At 50.7% G+C, this 22,991-nt stretch overlaps 1 protein-coding gene across 16 annotated transcripts in view; it reads left to right on the top strand.

The window, feature by feature from the left end:
• PLEKHA7 (pleckstrin homology domain containing A7) overlaps positions 1-18,266 on the top strand; it is a 195,089-nt gene extending 176,823 nt beyond the window's left edge. For 11 of the 16 annotated variants that reach the window (XM_072969603.1, XM_072969614.1, XM_072969606.1 and 8 more), the window contains 7 exons: positions 1,074-1,177; positions 1,694-1,894; positions 4,653-4,811; positions 6,954-7,087; positions 7,840-7,982; positions 9,456-9,566; positions 11,526-12,934. In XM_072969603.1, coding sequence (XP_072825704.1) covers positions 1,074-1,177; positions 1,694-1,894; positions 4,653-4,811; positions 6,954-7,087; positions 7,840-7,982; positions 9,456-9,556 — 842 coding nt within the window. In that variant the 3' untranslated portion in view covers positions 9,557-9,566; positions 11,526-12,934. Of the gene's footprint in view, positions 1-1,073; positions 1,178-1,693; positions 1,895-4,652; positions 4,812-6,953; positions 7,088-7,839; positions 7,983-9,455; positions 9,567-11,525; positions 12,935-15,223; positions 15,285-15,654; positions 15,756-17,912 lie in introns of those variants that run through there. The other 5 variants (XR_012076598.1, XR_012076599.1, XR_012076601.1 and 2 more) reach the window with 5 other exon arrangements.
• The last annotated feature ends 4,725 nt before the right edge of the window (positions 18,267-22,991 follow it).

Below are 22,991 nucleotides of genomic sequence, written 5' to 3'. Positions count from 1 at the left end.
GCCGCAGGTTGGGCGCCTGTGGGGTTATGTGACTTCCAGCTCACTGTGCTGTCTAGGCTTGCTGTGGCCTGCACTGGTCCCTGGAGGCGGTGGGCTCTGACTTCTGCTGAGTTGGGCCACAGCAACCCTTGGTGTTATGCCCAGGAACGCTGTCCCCTTCATTCATCACAGTCTGGTGGTGGTCATCAGTGCAGCATTAGTGGCATGTGGGACAGGATGGTTCTTTGTTGCTTAAGGTTCTCTGGGCATTGCAGGACATTTGTCAGTCTTCTTCCCATGTGCTGAATACTAGTGATGTCCTCAGTCAGTGTGATGCCCATTTCTGGATGGCAGGGACCACCCTTGGTAAGAATGCCGCTAGTGGAGAAAGCACAGGCTGTGGCTTCACGTGACCTTGGACAAGTTGCTTAACCTCTCTGAGCTTTAGATTGCACACCTCTGTGTGGTTAGGCAGTGCTACCTGGTAGGGCCAGTGGGACAAAGTCTATATGAAACACCTGGCACCATGCCTGCCTGCTGTACAGGAGGTACTCTGTGCTCGGTGCTTTCTTCTTTCCCTTCTTCATTTGTTCATTTATTCAGTCAGTCAGTCAACCTGGCAGTGTTGAATTTGCAATCTGATTAGACAGGTATGTTGACTCTGTGGTCAGTGCAGTAAGCAGTGAATATAACTGAAGGATGTGGGGAATAACTGATTCTGCCTGGGGCATTTGAAAAGGCTTCTCACAGACAAGGCACTCAGGTTGGGTCATGCAGGATTCATAGGAGTTCATCAGGAAAAAGGGATGCAGGGCATTCCTCGACCTCTATCCTTTCTTTTTGCCAAGCAGCCCAGGTCTCCTGCATGTGAGGGAAGACTAGGGTAGTCCACAGATCTCTAGGGACAGAGGGCACCCAATGGCTGGCCCTCATTCCCTACCTGGGGACTTGCTTTTCCAGGTCCTGGGCAGGAAGGAGAGCAGATTGTTGGTTAGGTCCTTGTGGTCCCCTCACGGGAGTGGGAGGTGACGGGGGAGGGACTGGTGGTCTGTCTTCCTCATCACAAATCCATTTGCATGTCTTTCCTCACTAAGGGCTCTCAGGGTCCACGTCGAGGCTCCAGCAGTCGTCCACCATTGCTCCCTACGTCACACTCCGGAGGGGCCTAGATGCCGAAAGCAGCAAGGTGACCTACCCTGTGAGTGGCCTTGAGAAATTCTCGAGGGGCTCACTGCTCCCTCATGCACAGAGGGAAGGGCTCTGAGGTGGACAGTGACTGGAGATCGTGTGAGGTGACCTCAGCCCTTCCTGAGCTCAGAGTCCCTGTCACTGTGTGCTCATGACACTTTCCCTACTGCCCACCAAGAAGGGCATCACACTGCCCTCTCCATTGCCCAGAGGTCCCCCACCTTTCTCTCTAGCCTGTGAGGCTCGCCCAGGAAGTCTGTACCCTGAGTTCTGGCCTATCACATGCTGCCATGTGTGCCTGACTGGACAGGCTTGGGCCTCAGTGTCGCATCTGCAGCTGGGGCACTGCCCTGAGGGCCCATGTGGGCCAAGGGTATCATGTCCATGAGTGTGCGTAGCAAGTGGTTCTCAGTGGCCAAGTGGAGCCCACTGTGCATGTGAATATGTATGTGTGAGAGAGAGAGGGCGCTGCCCACTGTATTCCCAGCCCAGCTGCCCTGTCTGTCTCTCACCCTCCTGCCCTCAGAGACCCAAGAGTGCCTTGGAGCGCCTGTACTCAGGGGACCACCAGCGGGGCAAGATGAGTGCGGAGGAGCAGCTCGAGCGCATGAAGAGGCACCAGAAGGCGCTGGTCCGGGAGCGCAAGAGGACGCTGAGCCAAGGAGAGAGGGCAGGGCTGCCCTCGTCCCGCTACCTCAGCCACCCGCTCCCCGGAGACCTCGGCTCAGTATGTTAGGAGGGTCCAGGCAGGCGGGGCTGGGACAGGGAGCAGAGCTTCCCCGAGTTCCCCAGACACAAGCACGTCACACCCTCGAGACAATGGGCCGTCGGCCTGGATGGTTCAGAGAACACCCCGTGGGCTGTGTGTCCACAACCCGGGACACATGTCAGAGAGTGCTCGAAACCAGAGCAGGAGTGAGGATGTCATGGCAGGAGCCTGGGAGCCAGAGAAAATGTCCAAAGTCAGTTCTCCAGTGGAGCTTGAGGGAGGACTCTGTAGGCACCAGAGTCTCGGCGAAGCAGGGACTTGAGAGTGCAGGGCTGGCAGGTGGAAGAGGAAGATGGTGCTATGATCTGAGGAGGAGGAGCGTAAACCAGCCAGTCTCCCATACCTCTGAGCAGGTGCCCTGTGGGTCAGCTGAGCACAGGGTCGTGCCCCACACCTCTGAGGCCTGGGGGTCTCCCACAGCTGTGGTGCTGGCCCCCTGGTGCCCCAGGAGAGCCAGGGTGTCCACGCTGCCCCCTGGTGGTGCTTCCAGTCACTGCACCCTGCCCACTGTCGCCTTAGGTCCCTTTTGGAAACATTCCATTTGACTTTTCCCTGTTGTTTGACATCAAGTGTTTCCCTAGACCGCTAGCCTGACTGTTCTTTCCCTAATTCATTGCACAAGCTCTTTTGCTTTTAGCGTTACCGCTCATTGCCTCTCTAACCCTGCCTGATTGTGTTTACAGAAGCTTCTAATCTGCATCAAGCATTCTCTAACTGGCCTGTGCTCTTGTTACCAGGCTTATAATAGCAGCTCTTTTCTCCATAGCCTAGCGAGCACTCCCATGTGTGACTCACCTTTCTGCTGCCCTTTTTATGTAGGCCTACTGACTCATAATTCACGGTCCCAAAGGCCACCCCGCAAGGCTAAGCCAGCCCCACTGCCTGAGGGCCGTGGTCATCGGCAGAGGTCTGGGCATGATGCATTTATCAAAGTCCATGCCTTACACCTAGACAGTAGACGTGGACTTCAGAGATTGCATGTTTGAATAAGTTCTTCCAGGTCTGAGGTGGTTCAGTTTTAATTCCTCCAGTCCCATCAGCACAATTTCTTATGGAAAACTTTTTGTATTTCTAGTATTTAATAACATGAACGGATAGAAGAGACATTATGTTCTGTCTCCAGAGGGCCTCTTGCAGCTGGTTAGCTCAGACACCAAAGGGGTAAGACCCAGGACACGTAACCTGAAAAGCCGCAAAGCCAGTAACTTTTAAACTTTATAAGTAAATGTCATGTGGGGTAACACTGACTTTTTACAACCTGATGTTTCAAATGTAGAAAGATGATCTAAAAATCGTAACTTGAATACCTTGTAATTTTTCTCTTGAAAAAAAGACTTGTGTAAGTCTCTGCCTCAGCGCCAATAAACGTGTTGCTTAATGATAATGGATTGGCGTGGTTCTTCCCCAGGAAACACTGTAAAATCTAGTGAACTTTTTCTGTTTGTGGAAACAATCAGGCTGGGTTTATGTGAGGACTTGTCTCTATTTGGGGCACCAGTGAGTGTGTAAGAAAATGTGCGTTTTCTTTGTGAATCATTAAATTAATTTTTGACCTATGAATTTTCAGCCGCCTAATCCTTTCATACCATAATTGGAAACTATCACCTAAGAGAAATTACACTGATTTAGAGTCATCACTGAGAGCTTGTGCATGAATGGGTGAAATGTGCTGATAATGGGTATGGGACTGGGGGGTGGTGGGGGGCTAGGTAGGGCATTAAAGGCCATTGTGACCTCTTAGGGCTCTGAGGTGGATGGGGTGGGAGGGAGGAGGTGACTTGGGTTGTAGAAACATCTGCTTGGCTTTTGCTCAAGAGAAAAGAGGCTTTAAGCCCATTCCTTCCTCTCAACAACGCGCTCAGCTTTGAGGCCACAGGTCATCAGGAAGAGCTGAAGTGTTGTGCTGGGATCTTAAAGTGACTAGGTTACTGTTTCCCTCTGTGCAGCCTGCTTGTTACAGAGTTGGTACTGCGGAAGAGCCTTGGAAATGTTGTATTTGATTTAGCATTTTAATTTTACATGGTTTTGTTTTTTCTAACGTAAAACATCTGCCCCAAATAGATACGTGTTATGCAGCGGTTTATCTGCTTCACTGAGCCCAAGCTGCTCCCATTTGGACCTCCCCAACGCCACTGTGGGTGCAGTATTCCCCACTCTTAACTGTGTCCTGTTGAGAATACCCACTGGAAAGGCTCTTGGCTACTTCACTTGCTTACCAGGGCCTCAAAGGGCATGTTTTCCCCATTATTTCTGAGCTGGGACATATGGCTCCTGAACCAGAAAGTCTTCCATGAGCTGTCAGGCAGCAGAAGCAGCAAATCCCTTCTCTGGAGCTCTGTCCCAGGTTCTGTTTTGGGGTCACCTTTTTGGACCTGGGAGCCTCCTATGTCCCCGAGGACCATTGTGAGTCTAAAGTCTGTGCCCTGGAGGTTTGTACACTCTGGGACCCAGATCAGAGAGAAATCAGCAGTCTAGAATCAGGCCGCATCAAAGAGGCAGAGCCTTGGTCTCTGTTTCACAGTTTCAGCACACAGCAGAGACCATACATATCACAAAACTGCTGCCTTATTTCAGAGATGAGGTTGAGGTCCTTGGTCACATAGCTTTTCCCTAATGAGTCACAGGCCCATCTTCCCAAGGACCCCAGTTGCCTGCAAGACCCACCCAAAAGGGAGTCAGGAAGTGACTACATTTCATCCTCTCATTCTGTTGCCAGTGGAAGCGCGAGCAGGACTTTGACCTGCAGCTGCTGGAACGGGCCGTACAAGGGGAAAGAAAGGACCAAGAGGAGAATGGCTGGCTGAAGGTGCAGGCCATGCCTGTCACTGAGTTGGACCTGGAACCACAAGACTATGACTTGGACATCAGCAGAGAGGTGAGGGCAGGGGCTTCCTTCATGCCCCACCAAGAGGCATGGCCTTCAGACTCCCAGCCTGACCAACCCTCCCAGTGGCCCTGGGAGGGTATCGTTCTGAATGGGGACAGGCTCAGCCTCAGTGAGGCCCAAGAGGATGCGTGAACAGCAGCTTGAGCCAGTAAGAGGAGCTGAGGCATTTTGATGCAGGTCCAGATCTGTCTCTCTCTATAATTTAGGGCAAGTCATTTAACTTTTCAGTGCTTTGGTTTCCGCAGCAGTGAAGTGGGTTGTGGTGAGGGCTAGGTGACCCAGCACACTACCGGAGCGATTAGCAAGGATCAGAAAGCTGTGAGCATATGGCCTGGCACATAATAGACATGTGATAAGATAGTTGTTAGGATATGTACCCTGCAAAACCAGAGGTTGGTTTTGCATCCAGCCGGTCAGGCCAACTTGAGCAATCGGACTTAGAGAGAAGAGTGGGTGGGGAGACAGGTTTGGAAATCACAGACGAAATTTCCAGCCAAAATAGCGGCGGGCAGCTCTGCATAGTTCTGGTCTGAATTCTTCTTTCGCCCTCTGGTGGCTAAAATGTATCATTACCAGGCAGGCCCCGGAAAGCAAGTAACCCCAATCAGGAATGTATCTTATCCAGAGAAGAGAAGAGGGGTCAGAGGGTGACATAGACTCAAGGTCTTCAAGACATGGGGTGGTCTCCGGTGGCCTGTGTAAGCTCTGTAGAGCAGTGTCTGTAGCTGTTTTGTTCACCTTTATGCACCCAGCACTAGACCTGGCACATAGTAGATGCTCTGTAAATGTTCGATGAATGACGATTCTGCTGAAGTGCACAGTGGCAGATGGGTTTCCCAGACACATCTGGCCTGGCCTGAAACTGCATGAGAGGAAATGCTGTCACCACATGAAGGATAGATCCAGGTTTGGACACACTGATGCCTGTGGAGTTGCTGAGTTCTGGGCTCAGCTGAAACTTCAGGAGTTGACGAGGCCAGTCCTCTGCCTTCAGACCTTTTCCCTTTGGCACCTCTAAAACAGCCAAAGGTTTGTGCTTTCTCGGACTCACAAAAGAAACTTTTGCACGCTGCCTTGGCAATGAAAGTGTGTTTTGTAGTGTCCTAATTGGCCTGCCAGCCAGGGGAAAAAGTCCTTCCTTATCTCTAACCTAAATCCCTCCTGCTACAATGTAATCTTCTTCCTTCCTCTGGATCTGCCCTCATTGGAAATAACAGAGAAGAGCTTATTTCTTGCCATCTTTCGCCATGGTTTAAATTCAAGTCCAGATTTGTTCTGGGATTGAATTTAGCTTGTTTTTAGAAGCTTCAAGAAACCCTGTTTTAATGTGCTGTTGTAGTTCAAGGAGGAAAAAAATTCCTTGGGGTGTGCAAAAGTTCCCTTTAGGATTCTTGGCCCCAGCAGCGTTTCACCAAGCTGAGGTTGCTGTTCGGTTTGTGTGAGAGACTGATGGGGAGGAGTTGGGCCATTTTTCTCTTTAAAGCAGCAAGTACAGCATGGCTGCCTCCTGTCTGGGTCAGAGGGGCTTTTGTAGGGACCGAACACACTGTTGCTCTCTTTCATCCCCCACCCATCCACCGACCCACCCATCCAAGGAGTGTTTGCTGAAGGGCTACCAAGTACCAGGTCTCTGTGCTAGACAGCAGAGAGACAAATGGAAAACAGAGGGAGTGGTGGAGTGGGACACAGGGGAGGGGGAGGGAAGGGCTCTGGAGGTGAGATCAGAAGGGTGAGAAAGAGTTCATGAAGCACAGGGAGCAGCATCCCCGGCAGAGGGAATAACAGGGACGGAGGTGGGTCCGTGAAGTGGAGAGGTCGGCAGAGGTCAGGTCACATTAAGGGTGGTGATTTTTATCCTCAGAGCTTCTGGTCTAGTTATTTTTGCCTTCCCTCTTCTCTTCCCTTGGCGTGGAGGAGGTTGCCTGATATGGTGGAAAGAACATGGGCTTTGGAGTCAGACTCAGGTTCAGATCCCAACTCCACACGGACTGCTGCTGTGATCTTAGCATGTGCCTTCAGTCTGTGGGCTCCATGCGCTTCCTCTGGTGGGAAACAGGGCCGGGGAGCAGCTAGCTCTCAAACCTAAACATCTGTACCCCCTACCCCCACCGCCTCCTGGTCCTTTCTCAGCTCTCCAAACCAGAGAAGGTCTCCATCCCTGAGCGTTATGTGGAGCTGGATCCTGAAGAGCCACCCAGCCTGGAGGAGCTGCAGGCACGGTACCGCAAAGCTGAGAAGATCCGCAACATCCTCGCCCGGTCCAGGTCAGCCCGCGCGCTGCCCGAGTCCTGAGAACCCACTCGGCCGACTGGGGGTGTCTCCACTGAATTGGCCGTGGGCCCGGCTGGCCAGGATGTGTGTTGTGCCAGGCCTCTGTCTCAGACAAGCCTGCTCGCTGGAAGGGGCAGGCTGGCTCTCGGCACATCACCAACAGATCAGCAGGGAAGGTTGCCCAGGTCATCTGAGGGGTCCTGAAACACTCTGAGGGCCGTCCTGGGCCCGTGGCCCTCGCGAGCGTGGGGAGTGGAGCCAGGAATGGCACTGAGGTGGACATAATTGGAGATGGGCCCCGCAGATGACACTCTCAGTGTTAGGGCCTGTGTTTCCTCACAGACCAGAGCTAGGGGCCCAGCCTTGTCCTGAGGTGCCAGAGGCCTCGCCCACTTCCCTGGAGGCCGGGATGGGACTTCCTTCCCCTCATCCTCTGTAGCCTCGGAAACTAAACCTGGTACCTGAGGGCCTTCCTTTCAGAGCTCGGTTAGCCTTTCCACATCTGGATTTAATAGGAGCCTAGAGCTGGAACTCTTATCTTGAGGTCTGTGATCCCCCAAAGGAAGAACAAAGCTGTGCCTGGGTGTTTGCAGAGAAGCGTGTGCACCTTCATCTAGAGAAAGTGCACCGTTTTTCTCTGATGCTCCCAAAAGGGTGAGGTCCTCAGGCCGGGGAGAGCCTCCTCCCCTGAGGCAGGTTCCCCGGGGTGGCGAGGCCCTCAGCCTGCTCTCTGGCCCCCCCGCAGCATGTGCAACCTGCAGCCGCCCTCTGGGCAGGACCGGAGCAGCGTGGCCGACGTGGACACGCAGCTGCAGGAGCAGGAGCGCATCATCACCATCTCCTACGCCCTGGCCTCCGAGGCCTCCCAGCGCAGCAAGCAGGTGGCAGGTGAGGCCGCGGGCTCAGCTTCTGAGGTCGGGTCCCAACCGCTGCAGTTTGGGGCTCAGGGCCCAGTGTGGTCTGTCAGGCAGTCAGTGGAAAACAGGGCATCAGGCTTGGCAGTTGAGGGCCAGCAGTGTGCTCCTCTGACCTGTGAGCGGCTCGGGGCTTGCGGGGGCACCTGCAGCTCAGGACTGTCAGAGGAAGGCGGGCCGGGAGGGGGCGTCTGTAGCTCACTCCTAAATCTAAGAGCGGTGCTGTTCAGCGTTCTCTGAGATTTCGAGTAAGAACAGGTTTTTTTAGGCTCCTGAGCTAAGGGGCCAAGGCCAAGGTTTCTGGCCTCACAAAGAAGAGGGCAGGAGAGTCGCTGGTGCTTGGACTTCTTGCTGGGATAAGGCAGAAGGGGGCCCCCCTCTAACCTTCCTGGGGGCCCTGCTCTGGTCCCAAAATCAAAGCCGCTGTTCACCTTATCAGGGTGGCCTGTGCCAAAAAGCAGGACTTGGGAAAGTGCGACTTTGCTCTCCAGTGGGAAGAAATAGCACCATGGGATGGGAGGGTACGTGTGTGAATGTATGCATGCAGGTGCGTGTGTGTAAAAAAGGCCTTCTCTCTCAGCCAGGAAAGAGGCTCCTGGCCCCTCTCTCCACCCACATCCGCCCTCCTCGTGTGCGCCCTCACACTTCACCCAGGGCTCTTTCTTCCCAGATGGCACTGTATGTCCAGGTGGTGCCCCTGCCCTTGGCCAGGTGTGAGAGGGGGTGGTCATAGAGCCTTAAGTGGTGTCACAGCCCCCACCAGTCCTCCAACCCTGGCCAGAGGGTCTAGCAGTGACCCAGGGTGGGGCCTGCTGGGTCCTGAGGTGACTGTCCTTGGGGAGCAGAGCTTTAACATCGCCTCAAGAAGCCATGGGAGTGACTGAGGACAAGGGGAACCCTGTTCTCTGTCCCTAAGCTCTGATCCCTGAAATCTCTGCTGTCCTGACTCCCTGGAGGACATGTGAATGGGCTGAGAGGGGTCACTGTAGAGGAGACAGCAGGCGACTCCCTGTGGCCCATCTCGGCAAAGTTGAATTCCTCCCTGTGTCAAGGGGTCCAGCAGGGGCCCCCTCCCCACCGTGAATTGCCCTCTTCTCTGGCCTGTGCTTGCTCTGCCTCTGTGGATCTGCTGTCCTCGGCTTCCTCACCACCAGCAGGCAGGCGCGCCTCAGACCTGACATTCTAACCGCCGGTAGTCGTGTCCCCACTGAATGGCCACCTTTGCTGAAGTCTTTCCTCGCTCTTGCTCCCTTTCTTCACCTCAGAGACATTTCTGGGAACTGCAGGCTAATCCCAGTCAGGCCCCATGGATGTGCCCCCCAAGCACAAGCCGTTAGCGGTGAACAATGGGACCCACGCCACCCCGGCCCTGCTAAGCGGGGCTTCTGGTGCTGCGGGAGCAGACGAGGGGTCTAACGCACCGCTTAATTCCTGTGTGCCCGTCTAGCGCAGCAGCTGGCCCTCCTCCCGCCTAAAGCCCCCCTGTCCGCCAGGACGGTGCCACCCTACCCCCCCTTAAGCAACGGACTCCACTACACCTTTGTCTAACACCTTCCAAGTAAGAGCCCCCGCCTGGCGTGGCCCCTCGCCTAGTGCTGAGCATGCCCCCTTCCCTCTGCTGCTGGGATGCGTGCAGTGCCACCTGCCGACGCTCCCTCCCAGGGGCAAAGCGGCCGCTGGGGGGACCACCCAGGATTGGGAGGCAGGTTGGGGGCTGATGGTCTTTAGGAACTTAGTGCTCAGTGGCTCCGATATGATAGAGACCGTGTGACCCAAAACTCCTGGTTCCCTAAAATCTCAGGAGCCAGAGCTGTACCCCTTCCCACCCTGCTATCCTTCCCGCAGGCGGCCCAGTGCCCCAGGGGACCAGTGCAGGCCAGACTGCCAGCTTTGGGGGGGGGCAGTAGTTGGAAAGGAAGAGTTAGATCTCAGCCTCTCCCTGTCCAGGTTTTGGCCAAAGAAATTGGAGAAACAGGGGCCTAGAAAAATCAGTTTTGCAGATGAGGAAATGGGGCTAGTGAGGGATGGGGGCTCACTCCAGGTCCCATGGAATGAGTGTCAGAGCAAGGACTAGGACTGCCCTTTTGTCACTTGAGCTACTTGAGCTTCTCAGAAGGGAGAGGAAGGGAAGCTTCAGGGGAATCTGCCTGGGGCAGTGGCCTTAGCCATGCAGAATGTTCCAGAACCACCCCTTCTGAGTTCGCCCCACGTGAGCATTTAGTGAGGAGAGGAGGCAGCGTGAGATTAAGGAGGGAGCACTGGACCAGGAGTCAGGAGGCTGGCGTCTGGTTCTGGCTTGTGGCGAGTTGTCAGCTGTTGCTTCTGAGCCCAGTTGCCTGACCTGGACGGGAGGGCGGATCAGGGGTTTCAGCAGCTCTTTCCCTGATGTCCCGTCTTGTTTGATAGTGTAGGGCTTGCCTTTTCTTTCCTCTCTGAGTTCTTAATGGTTAATGTTGTTGACCACCTACTATGTGACATGCCAGGCATGGTGCTGGGCATCTCCTCTGACAACATCCCTAGGGAGATACTCACCCCGTTTTACAAATGGAGAAACGCAGCTCAGAGACCATGAGGGACTTGCCCAGGGAGGCACGGCTGTGAGCGTCAGAGGCAGGGCTGGAACCACTCTGTGCAAGTTCAGAGCCTTTGTTCTGTCACCACTGGTGGGCTCATCTGGGCCACCCCCAGGAACTCGAGGTGTTGGAGAAGGGAGTGAAGTGAGGGATGGGGCTGTGTGTTTAGGGCGGAGGCATGACCTTGGGCAGGTGCTTCCCCCACTCCTTCCTCCCCGGGCACTCCGTCAGCCTGAGGGTGGCAGGAGGAGGCTGGCCTGTTGGGCCAGGCTCTCAGGACGTGTGCCACGGGGACCCCAGGACTGAAGAACCCCAGGGAAATGCTTCAGCCAGGTCCTTTGTAGAGGCCACAGGGTCCTCTGGGGCCACAAGAGGGTGTGTGAGATCTGACATGGTGATGCCACCCCAGGCCACAGAGAGGCAGGCGAGAGGCCCTGTCCTTCCCAGCCTTTGTTGCCTCCGCAGCTGTGAGGGAGGCTACTGTCTTTTTAGAGAACATCCACATTTCCTTTTACCCTCCCAGCCTCCTCATTAGAAGATGGGTATGATCACTATTTTTAGATTTAAAAAAACTGAGATCTGCGGAGGCTGAGTTACCCACAGTTGCTCAGCTAATGAAGGGCAGGGTCAGAACTGGACCCCCGAGTCCTCTCTGCTCAGGCCTTTTGTCCTTTCGGAGCAGGGACCCAATCTAGGGCCAGCATGTGTCTGGTGAGCTTCCTAGAAGTGGTGGGGTTGGAGGGTGGGTTGGGGCACCCATGAGTCCTAGAAGCCGAGGGTCCCCCAGCGGCGGCCGCGTTGCCCCAGCCCCCTGCTCTGCTGCTCTCTGTCTTGTCAGCCTGCTGTTCCCCGTCACGTGTGTGCACAGACATGCCTACCGCCTGCTCCCCAGACGTGGCCAGGGGTCCTGGCAGCCTCTCATTGTCTCCTGTGCTTTTTGCCAGCCCAGGCAGTGACTGACCCGTGACCGAACATACAGAGAAGCCTGGAGCCAGGGGCCAGTGGAACCAGTTTCCTCCGAGAAGATTGATCCTTCTTCCTCCAGAGAAGCCCCTTCCAGCCAAGCAGGGGTTCCGGCTGGAGGACGGAGCAGCCCACTGACTGTGGGGCATTCACCACAGGGCTAGGTCCTAATACCCCCACTTGTTTTAGTTCAGACTCCTTTTTACATGTGACAGAGGCACTTTTGATACACATTGTAAAATACTGACATTGTATTTTAGAATCAGAATATATTTTATAATGTTCACCTCAAGGGCTGAGTGGCTGAGAAGGTGAGGATGCAAGATTTTGGAGCTGCACATACAGATTCAGGTACCGTCCGGGTGGAGGGTGTGGGTGGGGGGACAAGGGCGGGGGAACAGGTGCGTCCAACGTCTGATGAACTCAGGTGAGGTTGGATTGGTTGCTTCCAGTGGATTCCAGTGTTAGGCTCGTTGGCGTGCTGTCTGGGGCAGAGATCAGCCATCCCTGACCTGCCTAATGACCAGCTCTGGAGGGCGAAACTCCACCAAGGTGGCACGTGGAGCCCAAAGCTGTGTCTCAGCCTTGGGTCTGATTTAGGGCCAACGGTGTATCCATAAACTTTGGTTCCCAACCTACCCATGAGGTTCTCTCTCAGCAAAGGGCTCTTCTCCCCCGCCCCCCACCCCAAATAAGCAGTTCGCTTTAATTAAAAAAATATGCTTTGAAATACAGAAAAGGTGAGAGGAAGCACCTTTGATTGTATCATAAGCAATAATGGCCACCCTGGGTGGCATCTACCTACAACTCCCCGAGTCCACACTGGGCTGTGATAGGAACCCTGGGACCTTGGCGGCCTGCCCTGGAGAACACAGGTCAACTTCCCCAGGACTTGGGTCAGGTGGCAGAAGGGCAGGCGGCATGCCCCCACCATCCCTGATGGCCAGCAGCCAGTAGGGCCATGATGGCAGGACCGTGACCTGACTTCCAGCCTAAAATGGGGAGGGGACTGCCAAGCCAGGCGTAGTGTTTGTGGCCCTTTATATAAGTCATGAGCTCATGATATTCTGCATACAGAAAAGGAGGTTGAAAAGGAAAACAAAAAAAAAACTCCATTGGGTGGAGCCACACTTTAAGTGAAAATTTGTCTTTGACTATGGTCAGAAAAATAATCTTGAATATATTTAGAAATTGCCGTCTATTTTTAACTAACTCCATATGCTGCCAGTATCGACTTCATGACATTTGCCAAAATAAGATTTTATTTTTGCCTTTATAAGATTTTGTTGGAAAAATGAAATGAATATTTTGCAGGAAAAAGTTAATTTAAATAAAAGTGTAATGGTTTGCAAAAAAGAAATGTGATGTACAGATTAAAGTATTAACCTGATATGCTTCTTGCTGGCTATATTCTCATGAGTGGCCTGTGTTAGTTTTTTTCCATTTCTTTGGAGAATCCCCAGTGTCGGCTCTCGATCCTGCCATGTTCACCTATGAAGTTTCTCCTGATGACAGTTCCCTGACACTTCATTGACTTTGGAGGCCTAGGGGAGGAAGGCCTGTGCTCTTGGGCCCTTGGCTGGCTTCAGCAGCTGCTCAGGATGGCCCCCTACCCCAACCCCCCCCCCCCCCGTCCAGGGGCCAGCGGGCTGTGGACTCCCATGTGGGGCTGGTTTGGCAGGCGGACTGCAACCCAAGGTGGCGGGAGGGGCTCCACAGGCCCTCTTCCAACCCGCATGCCATCGGCTTGTTCCAGTGAGGCGGGTTAGTGACAGACCATTGCAAACTGGATTTGTATTTAATTCGTTTTGACTTGTGATGTATCCTTAAAACAGAAGGCAGGAGGCCAGTTCGGTTTAGGGATGTGTACGTTTCCAAGTTAGTTGTCATGACAGTTTTTCTCTGTCGCCAAGAAGAGCACCCGAGGTTTAGAGTGACTTTCCAACTATTTAAACTGGAGAAAATAGATGCCAAGGTGTTCGGAAGAGGGGACGCTGCTGCTTTTTTAGCTACAGATCTCTCTTTGAATTTTAAAATGAAAAATACTCTTCGCTGTTAAGCATTACTTGGAGGTATCTCCATGACAGATGAAAGGGATGGGGGAAAGATTTGTCCACGAGTGAGTGCAAGGCGAGAAGGAGGGACAGGAGGCAAAACCCCCAACACAGGGTGGCCGCCTGTAGACATTCTCTCAGCAGAAGTACTGTGGTGGTTTTCTTACTAGTTGGTCTCAGTTTCTGTTTTGCACGTCCCACCCTGTGTAGGAGCAAACGTGGTGACTCCAGCTCCAGCTGGGAGGAGGGGTAGCCTGTTCTCTAAGAGTTGCAGCCCAAGTTTCAAACAGAGTTCATGATAGGCCCTCAGCTCAGACTCTGCGAAGAGCGTGTGGTTGGGAAAAGGCCCATAGCTCCAGCTAAGTCCTGTGTGAGCAGGCAGCAAGGCCCGGCCCCCTCGAGGTCAGATGGGTCCATTTGCGAAGGTACTGGCTGACCAGGGACCCTCCAGCTGGGGGCCATCCTGGGAAACTCCACATGGCCCAGCGATTCCAGCTTCACTTCTTTAAAGGGGCTCACGGGGCCTGAGCAGAGTTTTAAACAGTGGGATTTCAGTTGGCAGCGGGGACGCGAACATTCTTTTGCATGCCTTGCTGACATCCATTCCTGGCTTCCTGATCTTAACTTTAACCCAAGTCCCGGTTGAGCCCAAAATGTCTGTCTTATTCTGTCTTATTTTAGAACATTTTAGGATCTGGTATAAAGCGGGGGTTGGAAATAATTTTTCCCTAACCCCCACTTGATCCTCCTGGACTGCCCAGATTCTCAACATGTCCAGGGTGTTATTTAAAGGATTACAGCTGAGATGTAGGTACATGTGTGAGTGCATGTGAAGTAGGTGTGCCCAGGCTGATGTAGAGGTTGAAAGCTGGCCCTTTTTGTTCCCCTTCCTTCCTTTTTCTTCCCACCTCTGTGTCTGGCTTTGGTGGGGCAGCGGGGCACAGGGTAGAATCTGTAGCTTGCCCCTTTTCCCTCGAACCCCTTGGCCACCTTCACTTACACTGGTTTCTCCAGAATTTTCCTGGCTGTTGTAGGTTGCAGCCTAAGGCTGGGGAAACCTCCATCTGCCCAAGGTCAGCTGGAGGATGGAAGGTGGGGAGTGGAGTGGATGGGGACCCTGGCTCAGCCAGACAAGAGCCCATGTTCAGCTCTGGGAGTTTCCCCAGCCACAGTGCTGTACTGTATGGTGAGTCCTTTTGTGTTCACACCAAGGGTGGGAAAGAAGCAGCAAATTATTTGTCTAATCCACAAATCACATTTCTGAGATGAGGCAGGCAAATGCTAGGAGCCCTCTGCTTCGAATTCAGCATCAGACGCTGGGGCGCGTGAGGGACTTTGCCCATGTGGGTTGCGCACTGTTATGAAAAGAACAAAGAAGAGACTGGGGGGATGCGGAAAATGGCAGCCCCTCCCGGCCTGGTAAACACGCCATTGCTTTGCTGCCTCCACTCCAAAGGCTACCACTTTCATTGCTCTCTGAGCAAAGAAACCTTTCTTCAGAGCGAGTGGCGGGGTACAAAGGCAGAGTACAAAATGTGTGCACATCACAGTCCCTGCAATTCTGTTTGAACAAGCATATTGATTGGGTCTGACCTTGTTACATTTTTCCCCTATTATTTGAAAAGGTGCATCTAAGTGTAGTGAATTGAACCAGCGGAGCTGAACTTTCCATGAAAACTTCTTGAGGTATTTCTTTAGTTCAAAGCTTTTGAATTTTAAAGGGCATTTTTAATATGAGTCTGTTGAGTATTCTCTGCCACAGCCCAACAAGGGATGTTAAATGCAGATGAGGCTGGAGCAGGGGTGCACGTTGGGGTGGATGTGCCACACAGTGGAGGGTGCAGGTCGTGGTTGGAGTGTGCGGACCAGCCCAGGAAGGGCCAAGCTTTGGGGAGAGAGCAGCATACACAGATGCTGCGAAGGGGGACAGCTTAGGAGATGGGCAAGGGGCTTCCCAGCTGAGAAATACTTGCTGGGGTCTCCTGATGAGGGTTTTGTCCTCATGAATCACGGGCTCCTTACTCAGCCACTCTCTTTCTCGCACACTGCGCTTTAGAACTGAGAAGGAGTAAGAGGCACAGTCCCTTGGCTGAGGTCACAGAGTCAGACAAGAAGCTGCCACTGTCCTCAGCCCTTGACATCACTTCGCAGTTGCAGGTACTTTCCCACTGAGCCCTGAGCTACATCTCAGTCCTTAGCTGATTCAACATCCTGGGATGTTTTGCTAGTTGCAGGGGCCATAGCAGTGTCTCTCTTGCCATCCTGGCCTGGCCCTTGGAAGCATCCACAGGGTCTTCTTCCCCACCACCACCGGGGGCCTCTCCTCTCCCACTGAAGGCACACAGCCCCTTTTGACTGAGCCGAGTGTCTGGTGGCCTCTGGTGGCCTCTTGGATCTAGAAAGCACCTCCTTCCTAAACCCAGAATTTGGGATCAGAGACAGAATTGTCTGTAGGAGGAGCTGGAAAATCAGGTCCTATGTTGAAAGAACCCAGGTTTGAGTATCTCAGCAAAGTCCTTTGTGTCCTTCCCAAATCTCGAGCCTAGAAGACTGGCCTGGGGAGGTCAAAATAGGGTCAGAATCATAGTAACAAAAGGTAAAACACCCAGTCTTCTCTGCCCACAACTGGGAACACCGGCCCCATTCAGATTCCTCCTAGAGTCTAATCCTGGTTGTACTATTTTTCCAGCCCTGTGACCTTCGGCAAGTTACCTAACCTCTCCATGCCTCAGTTTTCTCACGTGTAGAATAAGGGTTTATATTAGCAGCTACCTCAGGAGAGTTGTTGTGAGGATTAAATGACTTATTATGTAGAAAGTGCTAAGCATGGTTCCTGGCCCCATAGGAAGCACTAGAAAAAATGTAAGTTATCATTTACCAGCATTTAAGTTACAATTATTTAACACATATCACATTCTCATTCTTTAATTAGTCTGTTTGTTTATTGCCTGTCTCCCTCACAAGAATATAAGCTTGGTAAGAGCAAGGGTTCTTGTTCATTATATTATGCCTAGTGCCCAGGACAATGTCTGCCACAAAGTGCTGAGAAATAATTCATTGAATGAATAAAGGAATGAAAGAAGTCAAAAGCTGTTGGCCAGGGAGCCCTCTCTCTTCTTCATATCGCTTTGCCTCTCTACTCTGATCAGTTGCATGTTATATGCTCTAGTCCTCAGAGAGCATCCCTAGTGCCCTATTTTTAAGTTTCTTGAGTTGTAGGTAAGAGCAGGGACTGTGGAAAACAAATCCACCCATATTAACTCCAACCTTGGGCAAGTCACTGGACCTCCTTAAGCTTCAGTTTCCTCCTCTGAAAAATGTGAATAACAGCACCTACCTTATATGGGTGATGGGAAACTGCATGAGAGCATCCTTAAGCACCGCCCCTGGCGTGGGACCCTCTCAGCCAGAGGGCATCGTGCTGGTTTGCCTTTGTGTATGATCCTTAGTGTGAACAGCAAGGCTCCAGGTGGCTCTTCCACATTCAAACCCTGTCTCCTTTCCCTGGCTCGGCAGGATAAAGGGGTTTCGGGTCAGCTGCCAACCCCGCCCTAGTCTTCTGCCCTCCGCTATCTGCTTGCCATTTTAGACAGTTGCATGCAGCAAGTAAAGCAAGGGCTGAGGGCTTTTGAAGTTGGGGTTCACAAGGCTGTGCCACTGCCAGGCTGCCTCCCTGAACTCTCCAGGGGCTGAGGACGGGCGAACCCTCTAAGGCGTCCCCTTGCAGCCCTGCGGCTGTCCACCCCGACAGTAGATCAACCTGTGCACGCCCCTTTGATGTCAATTCCCAAACTGGAGCCTCGTCCGCTGCTCTGAGGACCTGGGCTTTGAAGTTGGTCTATAAACTGAGCTTTCAGGAAGAAAGTTGTCTGTTGTGCCTCAGAGCACGGCTGGGTCCTGTAAAGGCACACATAATGCCATGAACACCTGATAAATAATTCTTTCTGGGCCCAAGAAAGATTCATTCCATTTATAGGGCGGAAAATTCCCTTGACCTTTTCATTGAAGTTCTTGGGGGGAGGTGGTTAGGGAGGGTTTCCATGTCTTCTCGCTGAAGTCACATGGGGCAGGCAGGTTGTCTAAGAGCTGAGCTCCAGTGACTTCTCCAGGACGGCTCCCTGTCCCATGACCCCAGCCCGAAGTCCCCTTAGCCTGCCCTGCTCCCCCTCATGCTGGCTGCCTCCTGTGGGGGAGCCTGGGAGAAGATCAGGCCCTCCCACAGGAAGAGGGGCCTCAGCCTCCCCCCGGCCAAACCCTGCTGCAAATGGTAGCGCTTCCAGGAGGCACAGCCCTGTTGTCTTCCTTTCCTTCCAGGGCCTGGCATGGTCAAGAGGAGAGGCAGACAGGATTTCCCACCTGAAGGAGCCTTGAAAGTGGACACCGGCTCGTAGCCACTGAGCACTTACCTCAGGCCAGGCCCTCTGCTCGGCCCCGTTTTGTGCACAGCTGGATTGTAGTTTGCCAGGATGCAGGAAGCCCTGCTCATGCCCCTTCCCACCCTTCCCATGAAGGGTGACCACACTCCTGACTTTTGTTCTAACTACTTCTTTTTCTTTATGGTTTTACTGTCTAAGCAGACATTGCCAGAGTCTGTAACTTAGTCTTATCGGCTTTCTGAAATGTGTATGGATAGAAAAGTAGACGAGAATAATAAAGAATGTATTCCTTTGTCTGGCTTCTTTTCACTAAACATTGTTTATGATATTCATCCATGTAACTGTATTTCCCTCGTTTTGCTGTTGTGTAGTAGTATTCACTGCAGGAATAGTCAACAAGTGTTTATCGATTCTATTGTCAGAGGACATCTGGACGTTCCCAGGATGGAGCTGTTACAAGTAGTGCTGCTGTGGGCATTATCTGCATACCTCTCGGTGCACGTGCACTCATATTTCTTTGGTATATTCCTAGGTGTGGGGTTGCTAGATTATAAGGTAAGCATACCTTCAACTGAGGTAGAAAATGTCGAACTTCCATTTCCAAACAATTTCCCAAGTCATGGTATAATTGATGCTCCTACCGTCAATCTGTGAGTTGCGCCACATATGCTAGCTGTGGCGGCAGTATCTGAGATGGCTCGCACCCCCTGTCGCCCCTCCCCCTACGTGTGGGCTGGAGCTGGCAATTCCCTTCTAGTGAATAGGATGTGACAGGACATGACAGGATTCGAAGATGAGGTTACGCAGAGGCTGTAGCTTCCATCTTGGGTATCCTCCGTTGCTTGTTTGCTTACTGTGAGAGAAGCCATGCTGTGAACTAACTTACCGGGGGGCTCACAGAATAAGGAACTGATGTCTCTGACCAACAGCCAGTGAGGACCTGAGAATTCATGTGACTAAGCTTGGAAATGAGTCCTCCCTCCAGTCAGCCTTGAGAGGATTACAGCCCTGGCTGACACCTGGATTACAACATCGTGAGAGACCCTCAGCCCAGCTGAGCCCAGACTCCTGACTCACAGAAACTGTGAGGTAAATGTTTATTGTTTTAAGTTGTTAAGTTTTGAGGTAATTTGTTACACAGCAATAGATGTATATGCAACAAAACTTTCTTTTATTGTAGCCATTTTGATGTGTATGAACAGGTTTATTAGCATCTTCCTGGTTATTAATGATACTGAGCAGCTTTCAAATGCTCATTGACCTTTTGGATTTCCTTTTTTGGTGAAGTACCTGTCAGGATTCTTGTCATTATTCCATGGGTGTATGTGTGTGTATATGTGTGTATATATATATATATATATATATATATATATATATATATATATGTGTGTGTGTGTGTGTGTGTGTGTGTGTGTGACACACACATGTGTCTTTTTCTTGTTGATTGGCAGGAGTTCTAGATACAAGCCTATCTTAGCCTGGGTTACCCCTAGAAAGTAGAGCCCGAGGCAAGGGGAAATGATCCTATGGAACAGAAGTGGAAAGGAAAGGAAGGGAAACCAATAGAAGAATGCCTTCTCAAGTTGGTCAGTGTTGTGGGAAACGTGGGCTCAGTCTCACTGGGACCTTCTGAAGAGCCATGTAAAATGCTCCTCAAAATTATCCACCTGTGGTATGAAAGAGAACATGGATCTTCTAGCTCAGGGCCCCTCCTTGACCAAGAGCTCCCCATGGGGTGTTAAGTCCCATGTGTCCCAGATCCCACATGTGTGAGTGATTTCCTTGTGAACCCACACTGGGGCCGCTAAGAAGGCCTGGGGCATCACATGAGAGGCGTGGCTAAAATGAGTTCCTGCCGTAGTAACAGAGTTAAATGGGGGCTGAGAGGAGGTGCCAGGGAGCACAAGGAGTATCTGACACAGAACCTCTTATGGATAATATGCATTGCAGTTATCTTGCTCCACTCTGGCTTGCCTTTTCACTGTGACTTTTAATGACGAGACATGACTAATTTTAAGGTAATTGAGTTTGTAGATTTTTGTAGTTTGTGGGTTTTTCCATCTTGTTTAAAAACTCTCCCTGTACTTAAGTCATACAAATGTTCTCCTTTGGTATTTTCTAGAAGCTTTGTTGTTTTGCATTTCACAGATATACAGTCTACCTGGAATTGGTTTTTAAGTAAGGTGTGAAGTGGGCATCAGGTTTCATTTTTCTATATAGATGTCCAACTTATTGAAGAATCTCATTTCCTCCCCACTGCTGTGTAGTGCCACCTTGTCATAGTCAAGGATCTATGTGTGAATCTATCTCTGGGCTCTTTTTTTCCTTTCCATGTCTGTCTGTCTGTTATTGTGCCAACATCACACTATTTTAATTAGTGAAGCTTTATAGTAAGTGTTGATGCCCAGAAAAACAAAACGTCAGTCTTGTTCTTATTCTTCACAAGTATTTTGACTATTTTTTTTGACTTTGCATTCCCTTGTAAATTTTAGAACTAGCTTGCCAAATTTCACCCCCTACCCTGACTGGATTTTTTTCTGTTGAGGCTACATCGTATGTAGATTACTTTGGAGAGAATTTCATCTCTACAATATTGGGCATCCTAATCTATGAACATCATATATATATATATATTCATTTATTTAAAACTTTAAATATTTCTCTCCAAATTATTTTATAGGAAAGAATTATACTTTTAGCAATGGTGGACAAGGTTGCTTTGAACCAGCTTTCCCACTGAGAACAAATAGGCTAAAATATTAAACACACACATAATTGAAGGCACTGGAGGGCTATCAAAGGTGTGAAAATGTATGGAGCCAGAGGAAAGGAGGAAAGACAGGAAGCGTGAGGTCAACATTTGGCACCACATTTCCCCCTGAGTTGGGCTGCCTGTTCCAGAAGCTGTGGCCGAAAAGAATCTGAGCAGGCCTTTAGCTGTTAGTCTCTATGTAGCTGGTTGGTTGGTTGGTTGGTTTACTATTTTTTCTTGATGGACTCTCCTAGTCTCACCCTGTTTATGTGCAGCTTAGGAGTCAGCCAAGGATCCAGGAGAGTTTCTTTATACAGAGTCAGGGGGCGCTACAGCTCCCGTCTCTGGGGCTCTTCTCTCCAAACCCCGGTTTCCTTGACAGCCCTGAATGCTGTGCTTGAATGCTGGCAGCCCTGAATGTCTCTGCTTCTTCCATCCAACGGGTCTGCCACCTCTGGGCTCTCATTTTTTTTGTTTGTTTTTTTTTTTGTTTTTACTGCAGTTGATAAATGACCTCAGGGAGATATCTGGGTAGAATGTGGGGCTCACTACGTGTGCTTGTCTTTCAGTGATCAGAAGCCCTTTGTGGGCTAGCCAACACAAATTTCTTCACTTTTATTCTTGGAGGATATTTTCACTGGGTGAAGGATTATAAATTAGTGAGGTTTAAAAAGATTTTTTTTCTTAGTGCTTTAAAGATCTCTTTATATTGTGCTCTGGCTTTTGTTTATGTTGAGAAGTTAAATGCCTTATGCTTGTATGCTTAATGTGTCTCTTTTCTCTCTGCACTTTTCTTGTTTTTGGTTCACAGCACTTTTACTATAATTTGCTTAGATGTGATTTTGTCTTTATCCAGTTTGGGATTTGTAGCTCTCCAGTCTATGAGTGAGTATCTTCTGTCAGTTTGGGGAGATTCTTAACCTTTATCTCTTTGAAAATTGATTCTCCCCATAGTCTGTCTTCTCTCAGGGACTCCAGTGATATGATTGCTAGCCCTTTTCACTTACTTTCCACTCCTGGGAAACAATATCTCATTATGCAAGAATCCATTACATCCATGTGGAAACAATTTGACAAATCAAGTGGTCCTTCTCTTACTGAAATGCTTTTGCCAGTCAAATTCTCCTGTACTACGTGTCTGTCTCTGACATCAGCAGTGATAAAGCCCACAAACCTTTATGGGATTTGGACATAGTCATCTTTTGTTTCAAGGACATAGGGCAAAAGATGTGGAGGATTTTCCCAATCACAAGGTTAAATATTTAAGGTTTTAGGCTGCATTATGCTTGTCCTCAGTGGCAGACTGAGTGACCGAGGCACTTACATGCTCTTTGGTAAATGTGTGTATTTGTGATATGCAGGGTTCTCCAATGCATAGGCCCCAAGGAGGGAGTCTATCTCACCCAGGTCTAAAGGCGGGGTTTCTCAGCCTCAACACTTGATATTTTGGGCCAGACAATTCTTTGTAGTGAAAGTCTGTCCTGTGCATTATAAGATGTTTAGTGGCATCACTGGCCTTTACCTACTACACACCAGTGGCACCTAGTTGTGATGAGAAGAAATATCTTCTGATTACTGCCAAATGTTCCCTGGTGGGGCAAAATCCCTGAGAATTACTGGTCTAAGGATATTGCTCCAGACAAGAGAGACCCACTTGGAAGATGATACCAATAGTCCACTTCATCAAGGAGAGCACATCACCCATTTAACGTAGAGACACGGGCGTATTTTCCTTTGGCTTTGGCTGTTTGCAAGCTCAAAGCCAAATTTCCTGTTTACTACATGAACTGTGAGCCTCAGTTTTCAGGACTGAACTTATTTCTAGTGTAACAGTCTTTTAGGAAAAGGCTTCAAGTAATTTGAAAAGATTGGCAGACAGACTGTCTCCATGTGAAGCACCCTTAGTAGGGAACATCTTGATACTGGTAACAGCACAAGAGGCACTGTTTTCAGCAGTGCAGGTTAGGCTCCTTGAAGCAGCTTTGAGGGCAGTGAGTTTTGTGAGGTGGGAAAAATAGGGAAGGCATTATTTATTTGGTAACTGTGGGCGGTGTACCTTGTGGGAGCATTCAGGAGGTTCTCCTTTGGTTTTTCCCAGACTAGAAATAATTGTGGAATGCTTCCTCAGACTAGGGTTAGTAGCTAAGCTCAGAAATCAAGTAAGTAGGAATTCAAGGCATAGTAATTTGTTAAAAGTTAGTATGTACTTCCAGTTTGGAGACAGAAGAGTAAAGTCCTTTAATTCTCCTGAAAGTCACCCCAAAG

This window comes from Vicugna pacos, chromosome 10 (assembly GCF_048564905.1).
Source record: "Vicugna pacos chromosome 10, VicPac4, whole genome shotgun sequence".
Taxonomy (NCBI): domain Eukaryota; kingdom Metazoa; phylum Chordata; class Mammalia; order Artiodactyla; family Camelidae; genus Vicugna; species Vicugna pacos.
Note: the sequence above shows the minus strand (reverse complement) of the source record. Positions and strands in the feature narration are given on the sequence as shown.